Genomic DNA, 23,300 nt, shown 5'->3' with positions numbered 1-23,300 from the left:
GGGATCATGGTTTGCACTAGTGGCAATAGTTATAGAAATTTTCTCTGTGTCACTCATCAGTTTCCCAGTGTCCAGGCTGAGTAATATTTTTCTCTCTTGGAGTAGCCTCATTTTCAATTGATTTTCTTTTCCATTTGCAGAAACCCTTGTGAATAATTACATGCTCACCACAATTTGCATCCTTTCCAGTAAAATGGCAATAAAGAAAATCCTGCATTTGCCCAATGCACTTTATTCTAACCAGGGTTGGTAGTTTCTTTCTCAAACTGGACTGAAATATTGCCATGATTTTATTGGCAGGAAATAGTTTAGCACTTGCTATATAGGCCTTTCTGTCCTATGTTGCTTAACCAGGTAACTTATTTATATCAGCACAAAAGTCAAACTTTCTGGTACCCCTTTCTTCTCCCAACAGATGCTTGTTTCATCAGATCTTTCTGAGGAAGCTTCCTGTGAAATTTCCTTCTGTGAAATTTATTTGAGGGTTGTGGGTTGTTTTTTGCTGCATTTATGAAATACTGATCTAAAGGCTATATAAGACATCCATCCATCCATCCGTCCGTCCGTCCGTCCGTCCGTCCATCCATCCATCCAGGGCAATCAGACTCCTGGCCCAGGACCTTAAAGGGGCAATGCCTCAAAGCAGCGATGCTAGAGATCTCCGTTCCATTCACTAAGAAGAGCCCTTTAGAAAGGCCCAAGTCTGCTCCACCGCAACCTCTGGCCGTTAAGTTGCCCCACAAGGCGCGTGGTTGCGAGGCCGTCGGTTTCCCTGCCGGGACTCCCCTCGCGCTGTCCGTCTCCTTGCCTATGTGGCCGGGCGCCAGCCGCAGCTCAGCAACGCTGCCGCGAAGGCTCTGAAGACCAGCGCCTGGGAGGATGCGCGGAAGGGGCGGCTGCAGCTGTAGCGGGGCAGCCGACAGACCCGGAAGTGGTTGCGGCTACCGGGGGCGGCGGGAGCCAGCGGTGGGTGGGGGGAAGGAAAGGAAGGGGAGGGGGCGGTGGCCGGATCCACGAGCGGCCGCCAGAGAAGCGCAGTTGTTCGGGACGGGATGCATTCGGACAGCCGGCTCCTGTGGAGGAGACGCGGGAAATGGTGAGCGGCCGCGGCCGCCTTCTCCCCCCGGGGACCCGGCCTGCAGCGGTCTCCCTGCTGTTGCTCCTGCTGCTCCGGCGGGACGCGGCTGCTCAGAAAGGTAGGTGGGGACCCGGTGGCGAGGGCAGAACTCTTCCCGCCATTGTGCCTTGACGCTCGCCCGGGAGCGCACCGAGGAGGAGCATCGTCCTCTCCACACGCCTCGGATGTCATTAATACGTGGGGAAGGGGGAAGGGGAGGGGACAAGGTGGGGCAGCATAGTCCGGAGGCGCTCCTCCCGGTAAACCCAATTCCGGGCATCTGCAGCGAGTTCCTTCCATCCGGTCCTTAACTTCTGCAAACTTTTATCGCCACTCCCAGCCTCATATTTTGGGATGGTAGAGGAATGAATACTGGCTGTTTTCACCCGACACACTTGAACTCCAATTTCTGAGCTCGCACAACTCACTCTTAACCGACGATACAATTTGTGGTAAAATGTAATGGGTGTTTTTTGGTCCAGGGTACCGTTTCTCTCTGATCTCTGAAAGCCCGTTTTCTCACCTTTTCGCCCTGAAGAAAAGTCTCATCCCAGGCAGCGATCAAAGCTCCTTCGCTGATTGAGCTGAATGTGTGGCTGAAGCAAGTGCTTGCTTTTTCTTTCTTTTTCTTTTTAAAAAGAAGTCGTAAAAGAACTGAGCGTGTGTGCCAGGGAGCAGCAAAGAAAACTTATAGTGTTGGGAAGACTATGCTATCATCTCCAGAATAACATCTCCTATTAAGTTGTTGCAGCAAAAACAAATAGGAGTGCTTTAAAGACTAGTAGCATAGCCCAGTTCAAAAGTCTTATCTAGTTCTGGGAAAGTAGGCAGAATGAGGTTCTGTACAGATAGGTTGAAGAACTGATGATGATGTGATACCAGCCAACAAGCTTGTCTGTTTTGCAAACTGCAATCTAATGGCTGTACAGGAATAATGAGGATGTTTATTCTGCATGTCGAAGGAAATGCGTTGTGTGTAATTCGAGGTAGATTATTTGGAACTGCTAGTGTTGGTTTAATCTGCTTATTTTTGATTTGTATTGCTGGACTTCGTAAGCCACTTAGATTCTATAAGTCTCTTATCATAGAAGTTTTACTAATAAGTAAGCATATGATTAAACATTAGATTCAGTTGAAATGTATGACATTTGGAGAAACTGTGGTTTTTTTTAATCTTTTGGCAATGGTTATCTGTATGAGGAGCCTACTTCTACAGCAGCATTCCTCCTCACTCTCCATCCCCAGTTTCTGTACTAGCACTATCTAGTATACTAACATACCCACACATCTATTAGTAAAGGTAAAGGTTTCCCTTGACATTAAGTCCAGTCATGTCCGACTCTAGGGGGCGGTGCTCATCTCCGTTTCAAAGCCAAAGAGCCGGCGTTTGTCCGTAGACACTTCCATGGTCATGTGGCCGGCATGACTACACGGAACGCCGTTACCTGCCCGCTGAAACGGTACCTATTAATCTACTCACGTTTGCATGTTTTCAAACTGCTAGGTTGGCAGGACGCATCTATTAGTAAGGCCAAAATTGGGCAGAGGCAGAGATACTGCTTGTGAAGACAAAAGAGAGGAAGAAAACAGACACACGTAACTATATTATTTGCCCTAAAAAACCTACTCTTTAAAGACAAGTATAAATATATACTGTCTTTAAACAGTATATATTTAAACACTTTAAAGTAAAAGATTTGAAAGGAAAGGATTACATTATGTGAAATGATGGGATGGAATTAAACAATTAAGAATTGGAAAAACTAAGAGGAGGACCATTCAAGAACAGAATGTGTAATTGGAGGTTGTTCTAAAATAAAAATAAAAATGCTCTCACATATATAAGTACCTCAAAAGAAGGTCTTGATGAGAATGAGGTGCCTGCAAATATATACATCTGTCCTCTTCACCTCACCATCCCTAGCTTTGCTATTCATTCCAAAGGCTGCTGTTGGGGCAACTAACTGTTAGATCACTTTGATTTGAGGAATGTCTTTTGATCTCTGGATACAAGACTCCTCCTTCTTTCCCTTCCTTGTGAAGTTGTTTTCTTAGGTAAGTGCCAAAAGTTTTTAAACATCTTTTTTTCCACTTTGGCATATGGCACTGCCAGCATACTAGACTCCCAAACTGCATTTCAGAAGGGAGAGACTACAAAGGGTTTGGAATCAGGGACAGGGCCATTTAGAAATCCCAGTCCCACCTCAGCTTAGTTAAAACATTCCCATTCTGTGCCATTTGGGCCTGGATCCATGTCAGAGTACAGCCATTGCATATATACAAAGGTGTTTCTTCATTTTTATTTAAATTATTTATAATAGAGGATTTGTTTTTAACAAAAACGTTTTGTTCATTTGTTTTGTTTTTAATGATGAAATAGGTGATGGATTCTAAAATCAACAAATTCTGTTTTATTACATATACTGCAGTGTTATAGTTATTTACCCATGTAGAAGCCTATTGTGCAGTGGTGATTGTCAACATGCATAGTCATAATGTTTTGTCTTGCATTATCTGTAAGGATAAATAACTTTGCATATATTCAGTTTTCCAATTATGATCTGAATATTAGGCCTGAGTAGATTATTTGACTATCTCCCTTGATTTCCTACATTTCCTCAAATTTAGTCAAGCTAAGAGAATTATCAAAGGACAATATTAAATATCTGAATGACAGAATCCTCATGCCAGAATCTATCCAAGCATAGTTTACTTATCCTAGTGGAAATTACATTGACTCACAGATCCCCCCATTTCAACAAAGATTTTCCTTTGGAGTCAGATACAATAGCTTGCCTTCTGCACTTTTATATGGGAACTACTGTAGTCAAACCTACCCTTGAGGTGATGGTTCAGTGGAATCCATTCTCCCTGTTCTGTTATACTGCTGTATAATGAATGATACCTGAAGAAGACTCAGATATTTTTTTGAAGACTGATTTTGAAGACTCAGGTATTTTGAAGAAGACTAATTTTTCTTTGTTGTTATATGTCTCAGGTCTCTGAGGAATTTTTTAAAATTTTCTCTCATCAAATAAGAAAAGCCTTATTATACATAATATAGCAAAGTTTTGCACAGAAGCTATGAATGTGCACAGACAACTGACTTTTGGTCCACATGATTAGCAATTCCATATTTGGTCCATAAATCTTTGGTCATGTACAAATGAATTGTCAGTTGTAAGCTATTAATATTTTAGATTATTAGAAGCTACTATATATAAACAGGGAGCAAATCCCACACTTACTTGCACTGATGATGTTACCTAGTTGGGTAATGAAACATCTGCAAGCAAACAAACAAGCTCAGAGAGCACCAAGGACTCCACAGTATTGGTTCTAATAATCCAATAAAAGAGAATATGCTGTACATAGCTCAGGGTTGGAGCTACGTATATTCTCTTTTATTGGATTATTAGATTTAACAGTACAATTTATTTCTATATTAATATATTACACTATAGATATCTAGTTTAAGATTTTACCTTCAATTTATGGTCCTTTTTTAACTTATCGAATCTTAACTTACAGTTTTAGTTTTTTGGCTTAGAGCTAAGGGAATGCATATCATCTACCTACCTATCATTATTCCAACACAAAGACTCTGAGAGGACCATGTATAGTTAGGCAGTTGGATATATTCTCCAAAATATACAGTTTGGATGCATACTGTGGATCCAAAGGGGTATTCAGGCCGTATTGTTAAGATAACTTCTGTGTTGTGATTTGCAGTGTTGGGGCTCTGGGGGACTTGGGGGAGACTGTTTTCCCATTTGCAGGAGCTCTTGCCTCATTCTGTCTCCCTTAACTTAAACTTTAGTAGAGTTCACAGGCCCTTTCTGGATAGTTTGTAGTCAAGTTTTATAGTAGTTGTGAAAGTCACTAATAAAAGTGAGTTTATTGTTTCTATAAGTGGAGCATCCCACAGTTGTGCTTTACCCTGCCTCCCAGCCTCTGGGCTGAAGTGAGCCATTACTCTCCTTCCCTGATTCCCCAAATACATGGAGGCTCTACATTGCACCTTCCAATGTGGATACAGCTGTTGGCAAAAACACTTGGCTGCAAACCTGTGGTGTCATGCCATAAACAGCTTTCAATGGGTATTTGTAGACAGGAAGACTAATGCTTTGATGGTCAGGCAACTTTTCCCTCATGCTAATAGCTCAGACTTTATTTATTTATTTATGGCAAAATGGCCCAGCACACTCCAGTGCTTTTTTTATTAAAAGCTTGGATGGGGGAGCAGTGAAGCAACTTATGACTTCACATTTCTGTGAAAGGTAGTGAGAGGATTTTTGTTACTCCAGGAGTTGATCTAGGATAGGGTGCAGGCACTGACTATAATTTGCACTCTACTGATTGGCTCCCTGCCTATTTTCATATTCCAAAGATGGGAATCTGGCTTAAATTTTTCCAGAGATTGGGAGTGAACTGGTGCCAGGTGGAAGTAAACTCCGTTTCTGAACTGTCATCAAGGATAGATGAAATCCGTTCAGGAGAAAGGTGAATAAAGAGTACATTTTGTGCCTTTTGTATGCATAAACCTTGAGTATAAACATATTTAACTGCCATTCTTCTTTATATGTTCCAAGACACTTTATGCAAATATATTTAGGTTCCTTCCAGAATATATTAATGCTTAAATTAATTAGTGATTCATTTAGTAAGCTGGGTCAGGCTCTCTAAATTTCAAAAGCAAAATTTATTTTGGTAATGCTGAAGTAAAATATATTTTAATATGGAGGACATGCAGATTCTGAGTTACTTAGTCTTCAAAATATTAACAGCATGCTTATATTGCATCTGTCATTGTGTATGTATATATACATAGAGGGAGGGAGAGAGAAAGCTAATAATAAAATTATTTTTGTGAATTATATTCAATATTTTTATAATTTTTAATATCCAAATAAAGGTGGGTTTTTTCCATCTTCTTTCCCCTCCCCATTTTTCAGGTTAAAAGAAAACAGATGCTCTGTCTTAAGAAAAAATTAATGGAACTTAGAATGATAACATCAAGAGAAATGAGGAAGGGTAAAGCTTTAGGAAGGGCTTATTTCAATGTTCATTCAGCACCTTATTATTCTCAGGTAATATATTTGCCTACTTGTGGTCTGAACCACAATCTTCCCCGAGGTAGGTTGCAAGAGTGGGCAGATAACAGTGCACTGAGTGTGGCAGGGCAATACAGCTGCCAAGTGATGCCATCTCCTGACTTCAAGTCTGCTTTTTCTTTTCAAAGTCCCTTATTTGGGTCTTGGTTAGTTTCATGGACAAATACATTGTTCTGCTGGATGTTGGATCTTTCTCCTCAGTTCTAAATCTTCAATAGTATGTAATAATACTACATACTACATAAATATGTAGGGTATCATATAAAGTAAGGGTGGAAACTTGTGGCATCTGTATTTTTCTGAACTGTCACTCCTGTTATCCCTCACTGCTACTTGTACTGGCTGAAGATGGTAGAAAATATTGAACAAAGCAGGGGAGGCCACAATTGATTTATGTATGTTGAATTGATATGGATGGTATGTGTATTCCCCTCTGCCTTATAAGGACATATATGAAAATCCAGAGCCTTAACTAGCATTGCCAGAAAATAATGTTGTATGACAAAGTGAGGTTATACTGAAAGGATCAGTAAGAGCAAATCTGTCATTATGCTCTCAGACATTATGTTGATCTTAAGTGAAACTGTTCAAATTAAAATGTTTTGCTTGAAACTGAGGTACTATTAGAATTATATATCTTTTTTATTCAAATAAGTTTTCAAATAATGTTGTAAAGTCGGGGGGGGGGGAGGAATGAAGGATGGCTGTGTTGTTCCTTCATCTGTTCTGCATTAACAGTAAAATTCTTTATTCTTTATTATGTCAGATTTAGTAAAACAATATAAATATTCCTTTTTCAGAAAATTAAAATATTTTTTTAAATGATGAATAGACTTTTGATGAAAATAAAATCGATGCTATGTTAGACTGTGGTATTTTATACATTCTTCGAGAATGAGAGTTTAAAATTCCCCCTGTCGTGAAATTGACATACGATTCTTCTCAGTGGCAGAGGCACAACCTGCTTATTCACATCAATCCCAGTACTATTTGTCTGTTCCTTAGCTACTTGTTCAGATTCTTTACGGTGATGTACATTTTGTTATGAGGAACTGGATTATAACAGCAGATTAAGAAGAACTGTTCATGAGTATGGAATCATACGTTCCTCACTGTGATTTTCTATTCAACACATGCACAGATCAGATATAAAAGGGATTCTAAAATTGTGAAGGGAAATTTTAGAGATTGCAGTTGCCCCTTTCTCAATCCCTTCTTTTTCTCCAGACATATTACTAGGATAAGGACATAACTATTCACTGTCCCATTATCATAGCAGACATAGTTGAAAACCATTGTTTGTTCGAGGCCTGCTTAAAAGAGGTTGATGTAGAGTTAAAGACTCTAAAGGATTTTAATTTTACTAAAAGAACCTTCTGTAAGCCTTCCTTCAAAAGATGGGTTGTGATCATCAAAGTTGCTATAATATTAATTTTACTTTAATTAGTATGCAAATATAATATATGTCAGAGGGACTAATTAATTGTGTGGTACAGATTTCACATTATTAAAAAAATTATTCAAGATTAGTTTTAGGATATGCAGTTTCATCCATAAAGGTCATAAATAAATCCATAACTATGAAATATTGATGTATAACATACTTACAAACTATAATTATTACACTTTGCAGTCTATCCTTGAAGTGCAGATACACATTCTTCTATTCATGAGAAAGCAAACTTACAGATGAATTTTTGCTTTGTAGGTGATGGATGTGGACACACTGTTTTAGGTCCTGAAAGTGGAACATTTGCATCAATTAATTATCCACATGCCTATCCCAACAGCACAGTGTGTGAATGGGAAATTCGAGTAAAGCCTGAGCAGAGAGTTCAGCTCAAATTTGGGGATTTTGATATTGATGATTCAGATTCTTGTCATTTTAATTATGTGAGGGTTTATAATGGAATTGGACCTACAAGAACAGAGATAGGTAAGAACATATTTTCTCCCTAGCATTAATGTATATTGTTTATATATAATTAACAGTAGAAAAATATTTCTTATGATTTGTCTGTTTAGTTTAAAAAATACACACTCTAATCATTTGTTTGGTCCTTTTTTTCTTTGCCCAATTTCTGTGGATAATTTGGTTATAAGCAAAGCAAAACATTATCACGTTATCTGATTGTGCGGGTCTGTAACATGGCCTTTGTCTTGAAGGAAAACATTAAAGCAATCGGTAGGGGCTCTAACTATGTAATAGCATAAGGAATGAACAGGTTTTGAACAGCCCCAAACTTAAGGATAAGCTTATTGTAACATTTCTTAGCTTCATTGTCCTTTTGCCTAACCATCCTTGTACAAATGAATGTATAACATATTTATATCTGTTCTGAACATTGCGTATCCCTGCAGTTTGTTTCCTTTTTGCTTGTCTTTATTTTATTTTCATTTATACATTCTGTACTTTTAATAGTTATATGGATAGTTTAGTTCAATAAAAAGCATTTAAAAAGACGTATGTATTGAGTAGGGCACTATTTTGATTCATTCCTTGTATAAAGTATCTGTCATAAAAATACTTTGTTGCAAGTTTATGACTCTTCAGTGTTATAAGAGAAGAGATTTCCTCTAAGGCAAAAGGCAAAACTTGAGCTCTTTAAATGGCAAAGATCTTTCAATCCTGATTTACAAGTTGAGTTCATTGGCCCAAATAATTCTCTACTTTTGTTCTATTTGCTTATTCTACCTAGTATGACTATGTAAAAGATCAAGTAGTATTTATTTTGCTAGAAATGGGTTTTTAGTCTTTCTACCTCAGTGGAATGTTGGAAAGAAATTATATAAGAGAGCATAGAATTTTATCCATCTGTACATCCATCAATATGATAACCGTCCAAAAACTGAAAAGAATGAGACTAAATTTGGCGTATGGGGAGAAACTGAAGTAAAAGAGTGATCAGGTTTGAAAATCAGCCAGATCAGATGGTGGATTTAAAAAAAGAAGAAGAAGTAACTAGAAACGAGCTTCCACACTGCATCCGTGTGGGAGAGACAGATGGGCAACATCTTGGAAACCTGGCAAATGATCCATTCTAACTATCTTCCATCCTGTTCACATGACCTAATGGACATACAAATAAATATATACTACTTGTTAAATGGGTTGGGAAGAATTTCAGAAGCCATACTTTATGTGTTTGTTTATTTTGTTTAGAAATATTAAGGTCACATTTAAATTGTTAGCACTTGTTTCCTGAAGAAGTTTTGAAATAAAATTCATTGGTAGTAATTTGCTGGATTGGCAGATGGTATACATCATTAGCGTATATTATGATTTAAGAATTTCAGGAGAGTCAAAAGTAGAACTGATTCTTGAAGATAACTGGGCTGAATATTAAGGAGAACTATACTGACACTGGAAGTATTTTGTTTCATTTCCTTTTATAGGAAGTTTCAGTATGACAAGTTTTTGGAATAAATTCATAGTATCCTCATTATTTAAATTAATGATACAAAAATATATACATTGAGGGAAATCACTCTATTTCTTTCCCTAGCTTGGAAAGTGTTCCCAGGGCAGGAAATCAGTCCTTGGAAAGACAAACAATTTACCTCACAAAGTTTTTGAGTCATAATTGGTTTGATGCTGGGTCAAAATTCAAAAGGCTTGGAAATGTTGATCAAACTACACATCTTTATGTCTTTAGTACCTCTGAATTTCTATGGTACTCCCAAAAACCTGTCTTGATAAGGAAGGGGAAACATTTTGTATTTCATTATTGTTAAACATGTGCAGCAGATATATTTAGTATGGATTAAACATATAGATCTACTAAATGGTCAGAGGTTTTCTACTAAATTTGCATATATGCTAAATCTATATATTTTATCTACTCCAGGGAAATACTGTGGTTTGGGCCTTCAGGTGGACAAATTAAATGAATCAAAGAGTAATGAAATTACAGTACAATTCATGAGTGACATTCATTTTTATGGACATGGGTTTCTTGCTTCGTATTCAACAACTGACAAACCAGGTATATTTTAGGATCCAATTTAGCAATACTTTAGGAAACCACACATCTATTTCTGTGTTATAAATATATAATCTTGCCACAGGTAATTGATTCCTGTTTCCCTGCTACCCAGTTTCTGGTAAATAATATATAATGAATTAAGCAAAGACATTTAGAACATCACATCTAGATAGGAGGATTTAAGATACTATCTTTAAAATAACCCAAAAGATATGACTAGAATAAATTAATTCAAGATGATTAAAACAAATTGCCCTATTTTATAGCAATGATGCACATTCCTGGACGAATAGTCCTAGAGTCCCTGGCTTAAGGTACAAAGCGTTTTTATTACAGCAGGGATGGGGAAACACAGGTTTTGAGGGTTAGGGTTGAGGGTAGCATTCTTTAGGGATAATCTGCAGGCCACAGAAGGAAATAGGATATTTTTCTGCTCTTCAGTCAGCTTTCCCTATTGTTGTCCTCTTCTCTAGCTGCAGACAGATCATTATTGCCTGAGCCTGAACTAATCTGCAAAACTTTTTGAGATTAAGCTAAGAACTGATGGTAGCCCACCCCTGCTTTTGGACTACCCCAAGAATATCATGGCTCTTACCATTTTCTCATTGACTTATTAATATTCATATCTAGAGCTCCAAATTTTAAACAGCCAAATGGCTGAAGTTCACTTCAGCTCACTGGTGAACCACAGTGACCAAAGTTAAGAAAGATGCTTTCATGACATCATGACATAAGCTCTGCCCTTTGTTACTTGTGCTGCCATGAAACCTGAACCTGAAAGATTTCATGGATAGGAATAGTTATTTGGGTATTTGGATATCTCCATTGGATTAATGTGCTGGCAATTATTAGACTCCTCTCAACCTAGCATATCAGTTTGGAGCTAGCTTGGTCTAGTGGTTAAAGCAATGGGCTAGAAACCAGGAGACTGAGAGTTCTAGTCCTGCTTTAGGCATGAACGCCGGCTGGGTGACCTTGGGCCAGTCACACTCTCTCAGCCCAACTCACCTCACAGGGTTGTTGTTGTGGGCAAAGGGGAGGCAGAAGGAGTATTAGGCATGGTTGCCACCTTGAGTTATTTATAAAAAATGATAAAGGCGGGATAGAAAATAAATAAATAAATAAATATCAACTATTGTTGGTATCTCCTTAGCCTGACTGATGTTTGGGTTAAGATATAACTCAGCTTATCCTATGTGCTACATCTTCTGTTCTTCATTTTGGCTTTTTTGCTGATACATCTCTTGGTTCTGTTAGCAGATTTGTCTTGGAATCAACCAACAGAGAGTGATTTCAGCTGATAGAAATAAACTGTGTCTAATTCCTAATCCATACCATGTAGCACATTATAGCTAAGAATGAATGGCAATACTTCCCCAAGAACACAGTTTATTCAGTGTAAGCCAGAATTTGTAGGATTTATGACTCTGTAGTTTTCAGTGTAGGGTCTTAAAACATTTCATTCTTTAAAAAGATTTGGTTTTGTTCATAATTTTTCTTTTACTATAATTTTTCCTAGATTTTATAACATGTTTAGATACTGCAAGTCACTTTTCTGAGCCAGAATTCAGGTAAATTTGGTTTTTTCCATATTATGACAATACGTTATGATCAGACAACTTGTGAACTAGCCACTTTTTCTCCTGTTTGAACTACAAGATTTCATAGGGAGAAAAAGCAGTTCATGCTCATGTGTGAACAGACTTTTGACTATAGTTCTATGATACACAGTTGTCTTAAAATAATTTTATTGATTGCAGTGGGACATTTCTGTGCATATGTTATTGATGTATTTAGCATGAATTGTTCCATGCTATTTCCCACTACTAAATAATATTTGTTTCAGAAGTATTTCTTCAGAAAAGCAAATCTGTTATGGTTGAGGTCAAGATTTATTATGTTCATCATGATTTTAAAAAATCAAAAATTAATAGCTAAATTCTGAAATTCTAAATAAAGTTTTTGGCTGCAGTCCTGTATCCACTGACCTGAAAGTAAACCAATTATTGACTTACTTCAGAATAAACTTTATAGGATTGCACTGTTAACCCATTAACTGCTCTGAGTGAATTTGAAGTAGAAAGTGAGGATTGTACTGCCATTTTTATTGTAATATAGCACAGCTCTTAAATCATAACAATAAATTTGCAGTGGTTTTCAGGCTTTAGTTTATAAAATCTAATTCTTCACAATAATCAGAATGAATGTTACTGTTAATTAGTTTTACAAGACATAAATCTCCCAAGAAATAAATATTTAACTTTTACTAATTGCTTTATTCATTTTACAGTATGTAATCTTTATTTGGCTCTTCATTCATATACCATTAAGTAATAAGACATAATTCCAATGTTGTGTTCAAAATATTTTCAGACCAATTATTTGCCAAGGCATGGCATTGTCTGTAGTTTATTATTGTATATTTTTCAGCAATATATGTCTTTCCCTTTGAAAATGTACTTATATCACCAGACTTGATTTGTCTGAATCACTAAAATTGCTTAATAAAGTTTATTGAAGGTTAGACATTTCAGCATCAGATACACTGGTTATGCATTCTAAAAGTGCCTGCCTTTTTTTTCCCTAGCAAATATTGTCCAGCTGGGTGCGTGCTTCCTTTTGCTGAAATTTATGGGACTATTCCTCATGGCTACAGAGATGTGAGTAGCATCCCTTGTGACTTTCAGATTATTTATTATTTAGTCAATTTATATAGTCATCCATCTCACCATAGTGCCTCTGGGTGGCTAACAACATTTAAAATTAAAGTACAAACCACATAAAACATCAGTATATATAATAGCAATCAAGGTAAACCAGTTTGCCAAATGTCATCAACTTCACAGGTTCCAGCTAACAGTCTGAACACCATGCAGAGCAACACATCTAGGTTTTCAAGAGTTTGCAAAAAGCCAGCAGAGTTGGGGCCACTCTTTTGGGGAATGTTATTCCAAAGGCAGGCACTCTGATAGAAAAGGCATGCTTTCTGGGTTGAGAAAGATGACATTCTGTAACCAACGGGACCCTCAGTGTGCCTGTCCTGCCAGACCCAATGGGACAGGGTGAGACAGTTGAGGAGGGGCCGTCCCACAAATAAAGGCCCAAGCATTCATGTGTTTACATTTGGAGATGCAGTGCATTTTGCAGTGACACATTTGCTATGTATATTTCGACTTCAATTAGTCATATCAGCACTTAGCTAGATTTAAAGATTGTATTTTATATATGGTTAAAAGTTTGTGAACCCTTTTGAATTTGCAATATTTCTGCATAAATATGACCTAAAGTGTGATCTGTTTCCCCACAAGTCCTAAAACTAGATGAAGAGAATCCAGTTAAACAAATTAGTCAAAAACATTTTACTTGTTCATTTATTTATTGAGGAAAATGATGCTTTCAGTAACTGGTGTGCCCCCCTTGTGTTGTGAAGATCAGGCTTTGATATTGAATACTCAGAATTCTGTTCTTTAAGTAAGACAGGACCTCCCACACTCACACCTGATAATCATCCGATTGATTGAAACACTTGACTCTAATTTCCTCTTTAAATGAACTGATAATCTTGGAAGTTTAAATATTTTTGCCACACACAAGTATGTAACTTTGAAACATTTTCTTCAATAAATAAATGAACAAGTACAATGTTTTTGACTCATTTGTTTAATTGAGTTGTCTTTATCTAGTTTTAGGACTTGTGTGGAGGACAGTTCAGGTTTTAGTCATATTTATGCAGAAATACTGAAAATTCAGATGGGTTCATAAACTTTTAAGCATCACTGTATGCTTAGAGTAGCCTTCCCCAATTTCATCCAGAAGTGTTGAACATACAATTCCATTATTTCCATAATTCTCAGCCAGGATTACCAAAAGCCTGCTGACTGAAGACAGTGAGAATTGTAGTTCTAACCATGAGAAATACACTAGATCCTGGAAAAGTCACTTCAGGTTTTGTAAAAAGAAGCTAAATGAATAAAAAAAATTAGTATTTTACCAAAAATGGTTGAAATACTGTGAATTAACACATGATTTCAAATCCATCTTCTTTCCTAAGTCATCTTCCCTTTGCATGGCTGGTGTACATGCAGGAGTGGTATCCAACGTTCTTGGAGGTCAAATCAATGTTGTAATCAGCAAAGGTATTCCATACTATGAAAGCTCTCTGGCTAACAATGTTACATCAAAAGTGTAAGTATGTGTTCTCTTTTTAGTCATTGCATTTCAGTATTGTTAGAATTTGACATGCAGATAAATCTAAGCTCTGAAACATTAAGCCAGGGCCAGTATTTTAAATATCTTTACAAATTACTGTAAAGTACAGACTAGATACTTTCAAGGTCTCATTGAAAGTTGTAAAACTTCAAAACATGTTTTAATAGTATCAGAATACGTTTCCATGAAATTGCTGCTGTTGCTTAATAGTTTAGGGTACCTGTCTAAAATGTTGACTAGTAAATACTTTTAACTCTTAAAACAGTGAGTTATGAAGCATTTTAGCATCCTTTATGTAATCCAGGAGAGTATTTTTAAGAAATAGAAATGAAATATGGAAGAAGTTCAGTATGTTTCAGAGAACTGAAGGGTCTATTAGAAATATTTTTCATCATGGATTGCAAAGAATTTATATCTTTTTAAGCTTTCATATGTTGTTAATTATTGCTCAGTATATTGACTTCAAGAAAGTACACAAGCAAAATAGTAGTTTTTTACTGAGAAGCTTGCTAAGCTGTAGGTCTCAGTGGGAAGTGTGGCTAACCTGAGTACTAATATTTTTTTTTAAAGTAGCAGAGACATTGTCTAGAAGTCTGGTTTTCCTTGTATTATTTTGAATGTGAAGACTTTTAGTCTTTCAAAATAGTATTATCTGCTAAAGAATAATGCAAAATGGTACATTGCAGAAATGGTGTATCCTTGAGTAGTATTCTCGTAAAATACATAGACAGAAATTAAGGGAAAATTTTAAGTATGTTGGTAATAAACTATAGATTTGTGATTTTGTTTTGTTTTTTGTTTTGTTTACACAGAGGTCCTCTGTCTTCAGGTCTCTTCACTTTTAAAACCAGTGGTAAGCCTTCATGCCTCTTGGGGTTTAATGAGATCTATAATTTATTCAGCCCTGTATCTCTCCTTCATTTTGATTTTTTTTAAAATTGTATTTAAATGTGTATATTTCTTTGCCCTATGTTGAATACTCAGGTTTGGACACAACACAGTTGCCAAATTCCTTTAATCTGGTGATTGCTCTTTCTGTTCATCTCTATGTTTAGGTTGTTATGGCACACTTGGAATGGAGTCTGGAGTAATTGCTGATTCACAAATTAATGCATCCTCATTTTTAGAATGGCCTGAGCAGCTGGGTCAACCAAGCACTTGGAAGCCCGAAAGAGCCAGGCTGAAAAGACCTGGACACTCTTGGGCAGCTTTTACTAATGATGAATACCAGTGGTTACAAATAGATCTAAATAAAGAACAGCGAATAACAGGTAAGTACATTTGAAATATTTATTTTAATGGAAGACAAAATATATGTATTTTATTAAAAATTGGAATTTAATTTGAGAGAAAGAAGGAGAGAATGCTAGATTGTGGTATTAAAAGATTTAATATAAGCCACCCATACTGTCAAGTCAAATCAAATATCTTTATTACGGTTTTTGACCAGCCTTTACAGTACGAAAAGAGAAATAGTTTGGTACAGCAATTCATTATCAGGGAAAAAAAGAAAATAAGAGAACAAAATAACATATCTAATTAAAGGTTTTACACAATTTTATGACTTGATGAAGATATTTGGCCACCTCTATCCTATGTGAGGATAGAGTTAGCATCCTTTAAAAATTAATAAACATAAAATTTATCAATATGACCCTCAAATTTAGAGATGATTGAGGAGATCAAAGCACATCTTGGGGCATCATAAAAAGGGCACCGTATGAGGACATGGGCAAGAGTTCTACCTTCCTGGATCCACAAGGGCAAAGTTTCCGTAAATAAGGAGTCCCATGAAATCTTTCTGCCAGCAGTGCTGAAGGGAGGGCATCAAAGTAGGCTCTAGAAAAGGCCCATCTATATTTGCTTAGGTTAGATTGTATAGATACCCCGCAGTAGAGGGCCTGCAGCTTAAGCTGTTTAACAAAATTTTTAACTTCCTTGCATGTGACTGGGGGACTCTATGATAGTGAGGATAAATGTACATCCATGACAGAGGTGTTAGCGTGTGGATCACAATAAAGGGCTTGGAAGTGATGTACCCAGGTACTTGAGGGGGTGCTACAATGCAATTTTGTAATGCCGTTATGGAAATGATTTGTTATTTTATGCCAGAATAGGGAAGGATTTGTGGACTTTGTAGCTTTGATTAGCTGTGACCATTTTTTTCCTCTGATCTTGGGTTTTTTCTTTCTGGGCAGAGCCTTATATTATTGTCTTTTCTGCTCCTTTAAAATTTGGGTGGAATCTGGTGAATTGGCCTTCAGTGAGGTAGCATAAGATTCCAATAATGCTGTTTTGGCAGTGATTCAAGATTTGTCAAACACCACCCATACTGTAACCACAACTCTGTGTGTCACAAGACAATAATGACAACAAAAAAACCCCAAACAGTTGCGATAAAAACTCATGGCACTCTGGGATAACACTGTCCCACACATCAGCATAACCTCTTGCTGGGCTACAGCCTCATCCTACCCCAACACCTGTGGGAAGAGCCAGGTCTTCAAGGCTTTCCAGAAGGCAAGGAGAATGGGGGCCTGCCAGATTTCTGGGGGAAGGGTTTTCCAGAAGGCGGGGCAGCTATGGAGAAGGTGCACATCCTAGGTCTTGCTAGATGACATTTGAGACAGGGACCTTGAGTGTGCCCACCCTATTTGACCTAGTGGGATGGACAGATAACCTCAAGGACAGGTGGTCCTGCAAATAAGCTATTATCTTGCCATTTAGGGCTTTAAAGATGATAACCAGCATCTTGAATTGCATCCAGAAAGAAACGAAGGCAGAGCAGCTCATGCAGCAGCAATTTAATATGGACAAACCATGGACCACCCAGAACTATGTGCATCATTGCATTCTGTACCAGTTATAATTTCTGGATAGTCTTCAAGGGCAGCCACATGTAGAAAAAATTACTGAATCCAGCTGTGAAGTGACCAAGGCATGAATGAGTATGAGCACAAGTATGAGCACAGTATAGGCACAATTGGCACACAAGATGCATCTGTGCAAAGATTGCCCCAGACATGGCTACCACCTGCTCCAGGAGAATCCCCAAGTTGTGCACCAGCTTGCCAAGGGTAGTGCTACTCTGGCAAGAGTCAAAGATTATATATCTCTAGACCCAGGGGGACCAAAAACCCAGAGCCACTTCATCTGGCTAAGGTTGAGTCAAAGCAGTTCCTCCCCAGCCTGCTGGCACAGGATAACACTGGGACAGTGTCACTTGGCTGGCCAAGGGTGGAGATATATAGCTGGGTATAATCAGGATATTAATATCTGTACACTCTGTGCTGCTAGATGGCATTTCCCAGTAGTCTCATATAGATGTTAAAGAGGAAAGGTGAGAGACTTGAGCTTGAGGCACCCCACATTACAGGAACCTTGGGCTTGATCTATTCCCCTTTCAACACTGACTGGAACTAGCCACAGAAGGAGAACCACTGCAAAACAATCCCCCCACCCCCACTCCCAACTCTTAGAACTGGTTCAGAAGGATACCATGGTTAATGGTATAAAAAACCACTGAGAGTTCAGGAGTTCCAGAACAGATGCACCATCCCCATCCTGAGTCCTCCACAGGTCATCCAGCAGTGCAATCAATGCCATCTGAGTGCTGTAACTCAGCCTGAACCTTAACTGAAAAGGGCCCAGATAATCCACTTCATCTAGAGCCTTCTGAAGCCGAGTATCTACCACACTTTTAGCAACCTTCCTTAAAAAGAGGAAGTTGGAGACCAGATGAAAGTTATTTAACATGGTAGAGTCCAAGCATGGTAGAGTATCACCCCTTCTTCAAGACAGGTAGCATCAGTCCTTCCCACAGTGAGGTGTTAATCACCATTTGGACCCAACTATGTGCCACCTCCTGGGAAGCCTTAAGGTCCATAGCACAGGTGGCAGACTTCACAGCCCCAAGGACTTTGTCCTCTTCCTTGGGAGAAGCCAGCTCAAACTCTTCCCAGTTAACCAAGCTCAGCCGTGCTGTGGTCTCTTCCAAAGGATCTGCCCAGCTGGTACTCAACCATATAGTTGGTAGATAATGAATTAGTGAATAAATCAATAGATATGATCCTGCGTATTCAAGTTAGAGGATATTCAAGAAGTATTTTAGTTTAAGATCAGGCTACCCTAGGTTTTTGGATAGACTGGATGCCATGACTTTCCAGGCTGATTTGTGGTTCCCAGAGAATCCAAGAATATCCTGTCAAAATTTAGTACCACAAGCAGCAACTTTTTGTCATGCAACTTTTCCTGGTTTCAGTCCAAGCAGCCCTTCCTAAACATAGTCAGGGCCAACTCAATATAGATATAGCCACACCTTCAGTTCTTTAGAGAAGTAAAAATTTGAAAAAACCAAAGTACAGAATGAATCTCTCTGTCTCTGTCTCTGTCACTGTCTCTGTCTCTCTCTCTCTCTCTCTCTCTCTCTCTCTCTGTCTCTCTCTCTCTCTCAAAGGTGCATATATTAAATTTTGCTTGAATTTAGAAGTCTGAACTGGTGCAAATTCCACCTTTGCTAACTTCTTTTTTTTCTTTCAATGTTCCCATCTTCACAAAAAAGACATAAATATGTGTTACGTTATACTCTGAAATTTCATTAAAATATCATGCTAAAGAACTAGTTTATTTTTTTTACATTTTTATATGTAATATATATTTTTATATTTTATATTTGTTTATTGTAAAGGGGACCTTCTGATTCACAGGTATCATTACAACTGGCAGCACCTTAGCAGAGTACCATTATTATGTCTCTGCTTATAGGATTCTCTATAGCAATGAAGGACAGAAGTGGACAATATACAGAGAACCAGGTGTTGAGAGAGATAAGGTGAGATTAAGATGAAATCATTGTGCATTTTCAAAATGATATTTTTAGAGCCTTGATTTAACATGCAGGTACTTTTCTTCACTGATCAAAGAGGGATCAAAATACGATGTTTACTGGAATATTATAATTATTTGTAAATTCTGAAACTGAACATGTTTTATGTTTCATTTGAAGCTAACCCACTCAATCCCTGTGTCAAAGGTACTCATATAGAAAAATAAAGAAAAAAGTACTTTCTATTTCATGCACTTAATCCTTAGATTGAGGGAAGATTATCCACAGAAATCACACAAGCCCAGACAAATGCATAGTAAGAGAGAAATGGATAGATGGGACTCTAGAAAATTTTTGGAGTTGGATGATCCAGTATCAAAGAATACTAGTTAGAGATATAGTAGTATTCAGGGTTGTACCTGCACAAACCTGAAAAAAGATGCAGTGGTTTAATGATAAAAAGAAAGGCTCTGTGTATGTGCCCCATGAGATCTGAATCACCCCTTCTGAAGAATTTATACAGCCCTAGAAGCTTTCTTCATCTGTACCTTATTCTTGTTCTGTAAAGTGCTTTAGGGTGAAATAATTGATAAAATCAGTGTTGGAGGTGTAATCTACCTTTCCCTCTATGTTCTGCAAAGTCAGCCAACATGGATTTTCCACATGAATATCCTTATTCCAGAAAACTTCTGCAGTGGATCACACTTTTGCCATAACTTTCATAGCTCTATAAAGCAATTGTCTATTGACAAGAGTTGACAACTCTCAGCCTTCCAGTTGTTGCTTGATTCCAGCTCCCTATATCTGTGAATCTAGCCATATTTATATTGAAATGTCAGCTTGAGGTTTTAAACCCTGAATCTCTTTCTCTGACAATGAACTTTTTGTTGTCTTTTTCTTAGCCTTGAATCTTGAGGGCATCTGCACAGTGTTTTAATAACAGTCCTGTCTAGTTTCATTTTCTTTATCTCTGCTGTTGCCAGCTTTAGCCTGCACAATATAAAAGCAAGCACATTAAACATTTCTGTTTTTTAATGATTCATTCATTGAATTTACATTAATGAATATTTCACAACTGCTTTGAGAATTGAAAGCTTCCTATGAGAATAATTTGGAAAAGGCATAAGGGATAGTCATAATTTTCTTTTGAATTTGAAAATAATGGAACACTTTAAAAATGGAATTACATGGCACATTTCATATTATGTATATTTAATGATCTAAATATTTTTTAATTTTTTCTAGGTATTTCAAGGCAACACCGGATATTATCAGGAAGTTCGCAATAATTTCATTCCACCCATTATTGCTCGCTTTGTTAGAATAAACCCTTTGAAATGGCATCAGAAAATTGCAATGAAAGTAGAATTGCTGGGATGTCAATTTAATATTGGTAAGTGAAGTGGCATTTGATATATTCCTTATAAAATGTACAATTTTCCAAAGGAGAAGGAGGACATCCTATGTGCATTGCTTCTGTCCTTCATTCAGTAGGTAGGGTCATGATTTTAACCCTTACAGGGAGGAAACAACCACCACACAGTTCTGATCCATCCTGCCTAGCTGCAATGTGCAGGTCTTTGCCTGAGCAGCTCTATTTCCCTTTGTCAGAGAATTTGCATTGGCTGGAAAAAGAGTAGCTAGCCCAGCCACAGACACACTGAAGAATCTTCTTTCTGATTTGGTTCAAATACTCAGCCCTGACTTAAGGACTATGGAAGGAATAGGAAGAATTGCTTGTTGAGGTGAGTCTCTTCAGGAGTTTCTGACTCCATTCATGATTGCAGAAGTGCCAGATATATATGCAACTCCTTCAGTCATAAGCTGATTTTTTCCATATTTTTGGGGACCAGTTGGGGCAGAGCCTAGTCAGGATAAGTAGCTGTTCCACCATCTGTTGTAGACAGTGTGTTCCCTCATCTGGAGTTCTGCAACTGAATCTGGAAAGTAATCCTGAATGGGCTTCCTCTTCTGCCCTCGGCCTCTGTGTTTCCTCTGATCCAGAGATCCCACTCTCTTTTTTTTTTCGATGGCAGAGAGGGTGTCCAAACCTCTCTTATCAATAGGGAATAGCTTAAAAGTTAGGAGTTCGATTTCTTCTCTCCTTTTTTGCCTGAGCACTCTTTGCTTATTTACTAAAACTGGGTGGAAGCTGCTTGTTCCCTAATGAGCATTAAAACACTGATCCTACATACTGAAGAGAGGAGAAGGAGCATTTACGGTAAGTTCAATGTTCCATTATGGCACAGCAGATATACAATACTCAAATACTTGTTTCATTTTCATAGGGTGGCTGACTGGTCCTGGATGTTCATATCTTAATTGCATTTTATATTATGAGCGTAATACCATGTGAGTTTTCTCTGGCATAGTGAGATTATTCTCATTCAGTTGCTGGCGCTCTTTAACAGATATTTTGAGAAAAAGTAAAATTATATAAAACAAAGCTACTCATTACTTTTTAAACTAATGACATCATCTCAAGATTTTGCTTTTATTTAAGTTCGGGCTCCAAGACCATCATTACCTCCACCACCCAGGAGCAACAATGACTTTTCTTTGCAGATTGATAAAACAACCTTCACCCCTGAGGTCAAGAACACTATGTTAACTCCAAGTGTAACCAAAGGTACTGATATCTAAGAAATAGCATTGCAGCAATATAATGCCTAGCATTAATAGTGCCTTTTTGTGGTACACTTTATTTTTAACCCATTGAAATTCATTCATTAGAAATGATTAACTAATACATATGTCTGTAGCCAATAGGACATGCAGGTTTTGCATAAGAAATTGATAAGTTGCTAAATTAGAACTGTCAACTGTTTTGTACACTGAGAAGTTCTTACCATTCATAATATATTCATGGCAGTCTAAGAAAGTATCTCCAAATGAATTTTTATGTGTTATATGCATTTTTACTGAATATTTGTGTAGGTAAAATGGGAATTTTTAAAAAACAATAATTTATTTAAAATTTTGCTTTTGCTTTAAGTTCGGGCTCCAAGAGCAACATTACCTCCACCACCCAGGAGCAACAATGACTTTCCATTGCAGACTGGTAAAACAACTTTTTCTCCTAAAGTCAAGAATACTACAGTAACACCAAGTGTAACTAAAGGTACTGATATTTAAAGATAGCACAGCAACATAATGCCTAGCATTAATAGCATATCTTTGGTACACTTGAATATTTAAATAAATAAAAGGGGATTTATCAAGTTTGTTTTTAATGAGTTTATAAACCTTACATATTCTCTGTCTTAATGGTTTTCAGATGTAGCATTGATAGCTGTTCTAGTACCTGTGTTGGTCATGGTTTTTACCACCCTCATCTTGATCATAGTTTGTTCCTGGCACTGGAGAAACAGGTAACCAAATTATGTAAGTGCTTCTAAAGAAGGACTGCACAAACTTGGTGTGGCTTAAGTGTCACACCAACTTTGTACAGCATGCAAAACCATACTCTAAAACTATGGTGGACCAGTTTTGGGAGGTTTGGTGAAATATGAGCTATAAGCTTCTACAATACCAACAAAAGCGGAGTGGGTGGGATGGGGCTAAGGTTTACTTTCACCTACTCTGGTAGAGGCTATGATGCCTGTTAACTGGATGCCGGTGAACCATATCAGCAAGATTACACTTTTTGCACTCCTGTTCTAGAGCAGACATCTCCAGGGAGTCCTCATGATATATTGGGGCCACAGTTTTCAGAATTCCTAGGTACAGTAGTGTGGTTAATACATCTGCATGCTCACAACAGTGGAAAATCACCAAGGATGCACAGTGACTATGTGAAGATGAAATGGGAAAAATTCAAAAGATTCATTAAAAAAATCATGAATTCAAATAATCCTCTTCAAACAGTAACAATCCTTTTGATGCAGTATTCTTTTTCATGAATACTTCAGTGAAGTATAATTTTCAGAAACTCTTGGATTAGGCCTGAAGGCACCCAGGCTTAGGTCTACTCTTAGCTATGGAAGTTCAGCCCTATTGTGGTGATAAATTGCTATGTGTATTGCCTTTATCTCTTGCTGGAAAGGCAG

General features: G+C 37.6%; 1 protein-coding gene across 3 annotated transcripts in view; it reads left to right on the top strand.

Annotated features, from left to right (window-relative positions):
* The first annotated feature begins 1,000 nt into the window (after positions 1-1,000).
* The window catches only part of DCBLD2 (discoidin, CUB and LCCL domain containing 2), a 32,859-nt gene continuing 10,559 nt past the window's right edge, over positions 1,001-23,300 (top strand). The window contains exons 1-13 of one of the 3 annotated variants that reach the window (XM_063305624.1): positions 1,001-1,196; positions 7,940-8,167; positions 10,080-10,217; positions 11,737-11,788; positions 12,805-12,877; positions 14,269-14,402; positions 15,239-15,279; positions 15,482-15,697; positions 19,133-19,257; positions 20,497-20,644; positions 21,755-21,880; positions 22,247-22,312; positions 22,529-22,622. In XM_063305624.1, the coding sequence (XP_063161694.1) occupies positions 1,094-1,196; positions 7,940-8,167; positions 10,080-10,217; positions 11,737-11,788; positions 12,805-12,877; positions 14,269-14,402; positions 15,239-15,279; positions 15,482-15,697; positions 19,133-19,257; positions 20,497-20,644; positions 21,755-21,880; positions 22,247-22,312; positions 22,529-22,622 (1,544 nt within the window). In that variant the 5' untranslated portion in view covers positions 1,001-1,093. Of the gene's footprint in view, positions 1,197-7,939; positions 8,168-10,079; positions 10,218-11,736; positions 11,789-12,804; positions 12,878-14,268; positions 14,403-15,238; positions 15,280-15,481; positions 15,698-19,132; positions 19,258-20,496; positions 20,645-21,754; positions 21,881-22,246; positions 22,373-22,528; positions 22,623-23,300 lie in introns of all 3 variants that reach the window. The other 2 variants (XM_063305623.1, XM_063305625.1) reach the window with 2 other exon arrangements.

The sequence above is a fragment of the Candoia aspera genome, chromosome 5, assembly GCF_035149785.1.
Source record: "Candoia aspera isolate rCanAsp1 chromosome 5, rCanAsp1.hap2, whole genome shotgun sequence".
In the NCBI taxonomy this organism is placed as follows: Eukaryota; Metazoa; Chordata; class Lepidosauria; order Squamata; family Boidae; genus Candoia; species Candoia aspera.
Note: the sequence above shows the minus strand (reverse complement) of the source record. Positions and strands in the feature narration are given on the sequence as shown.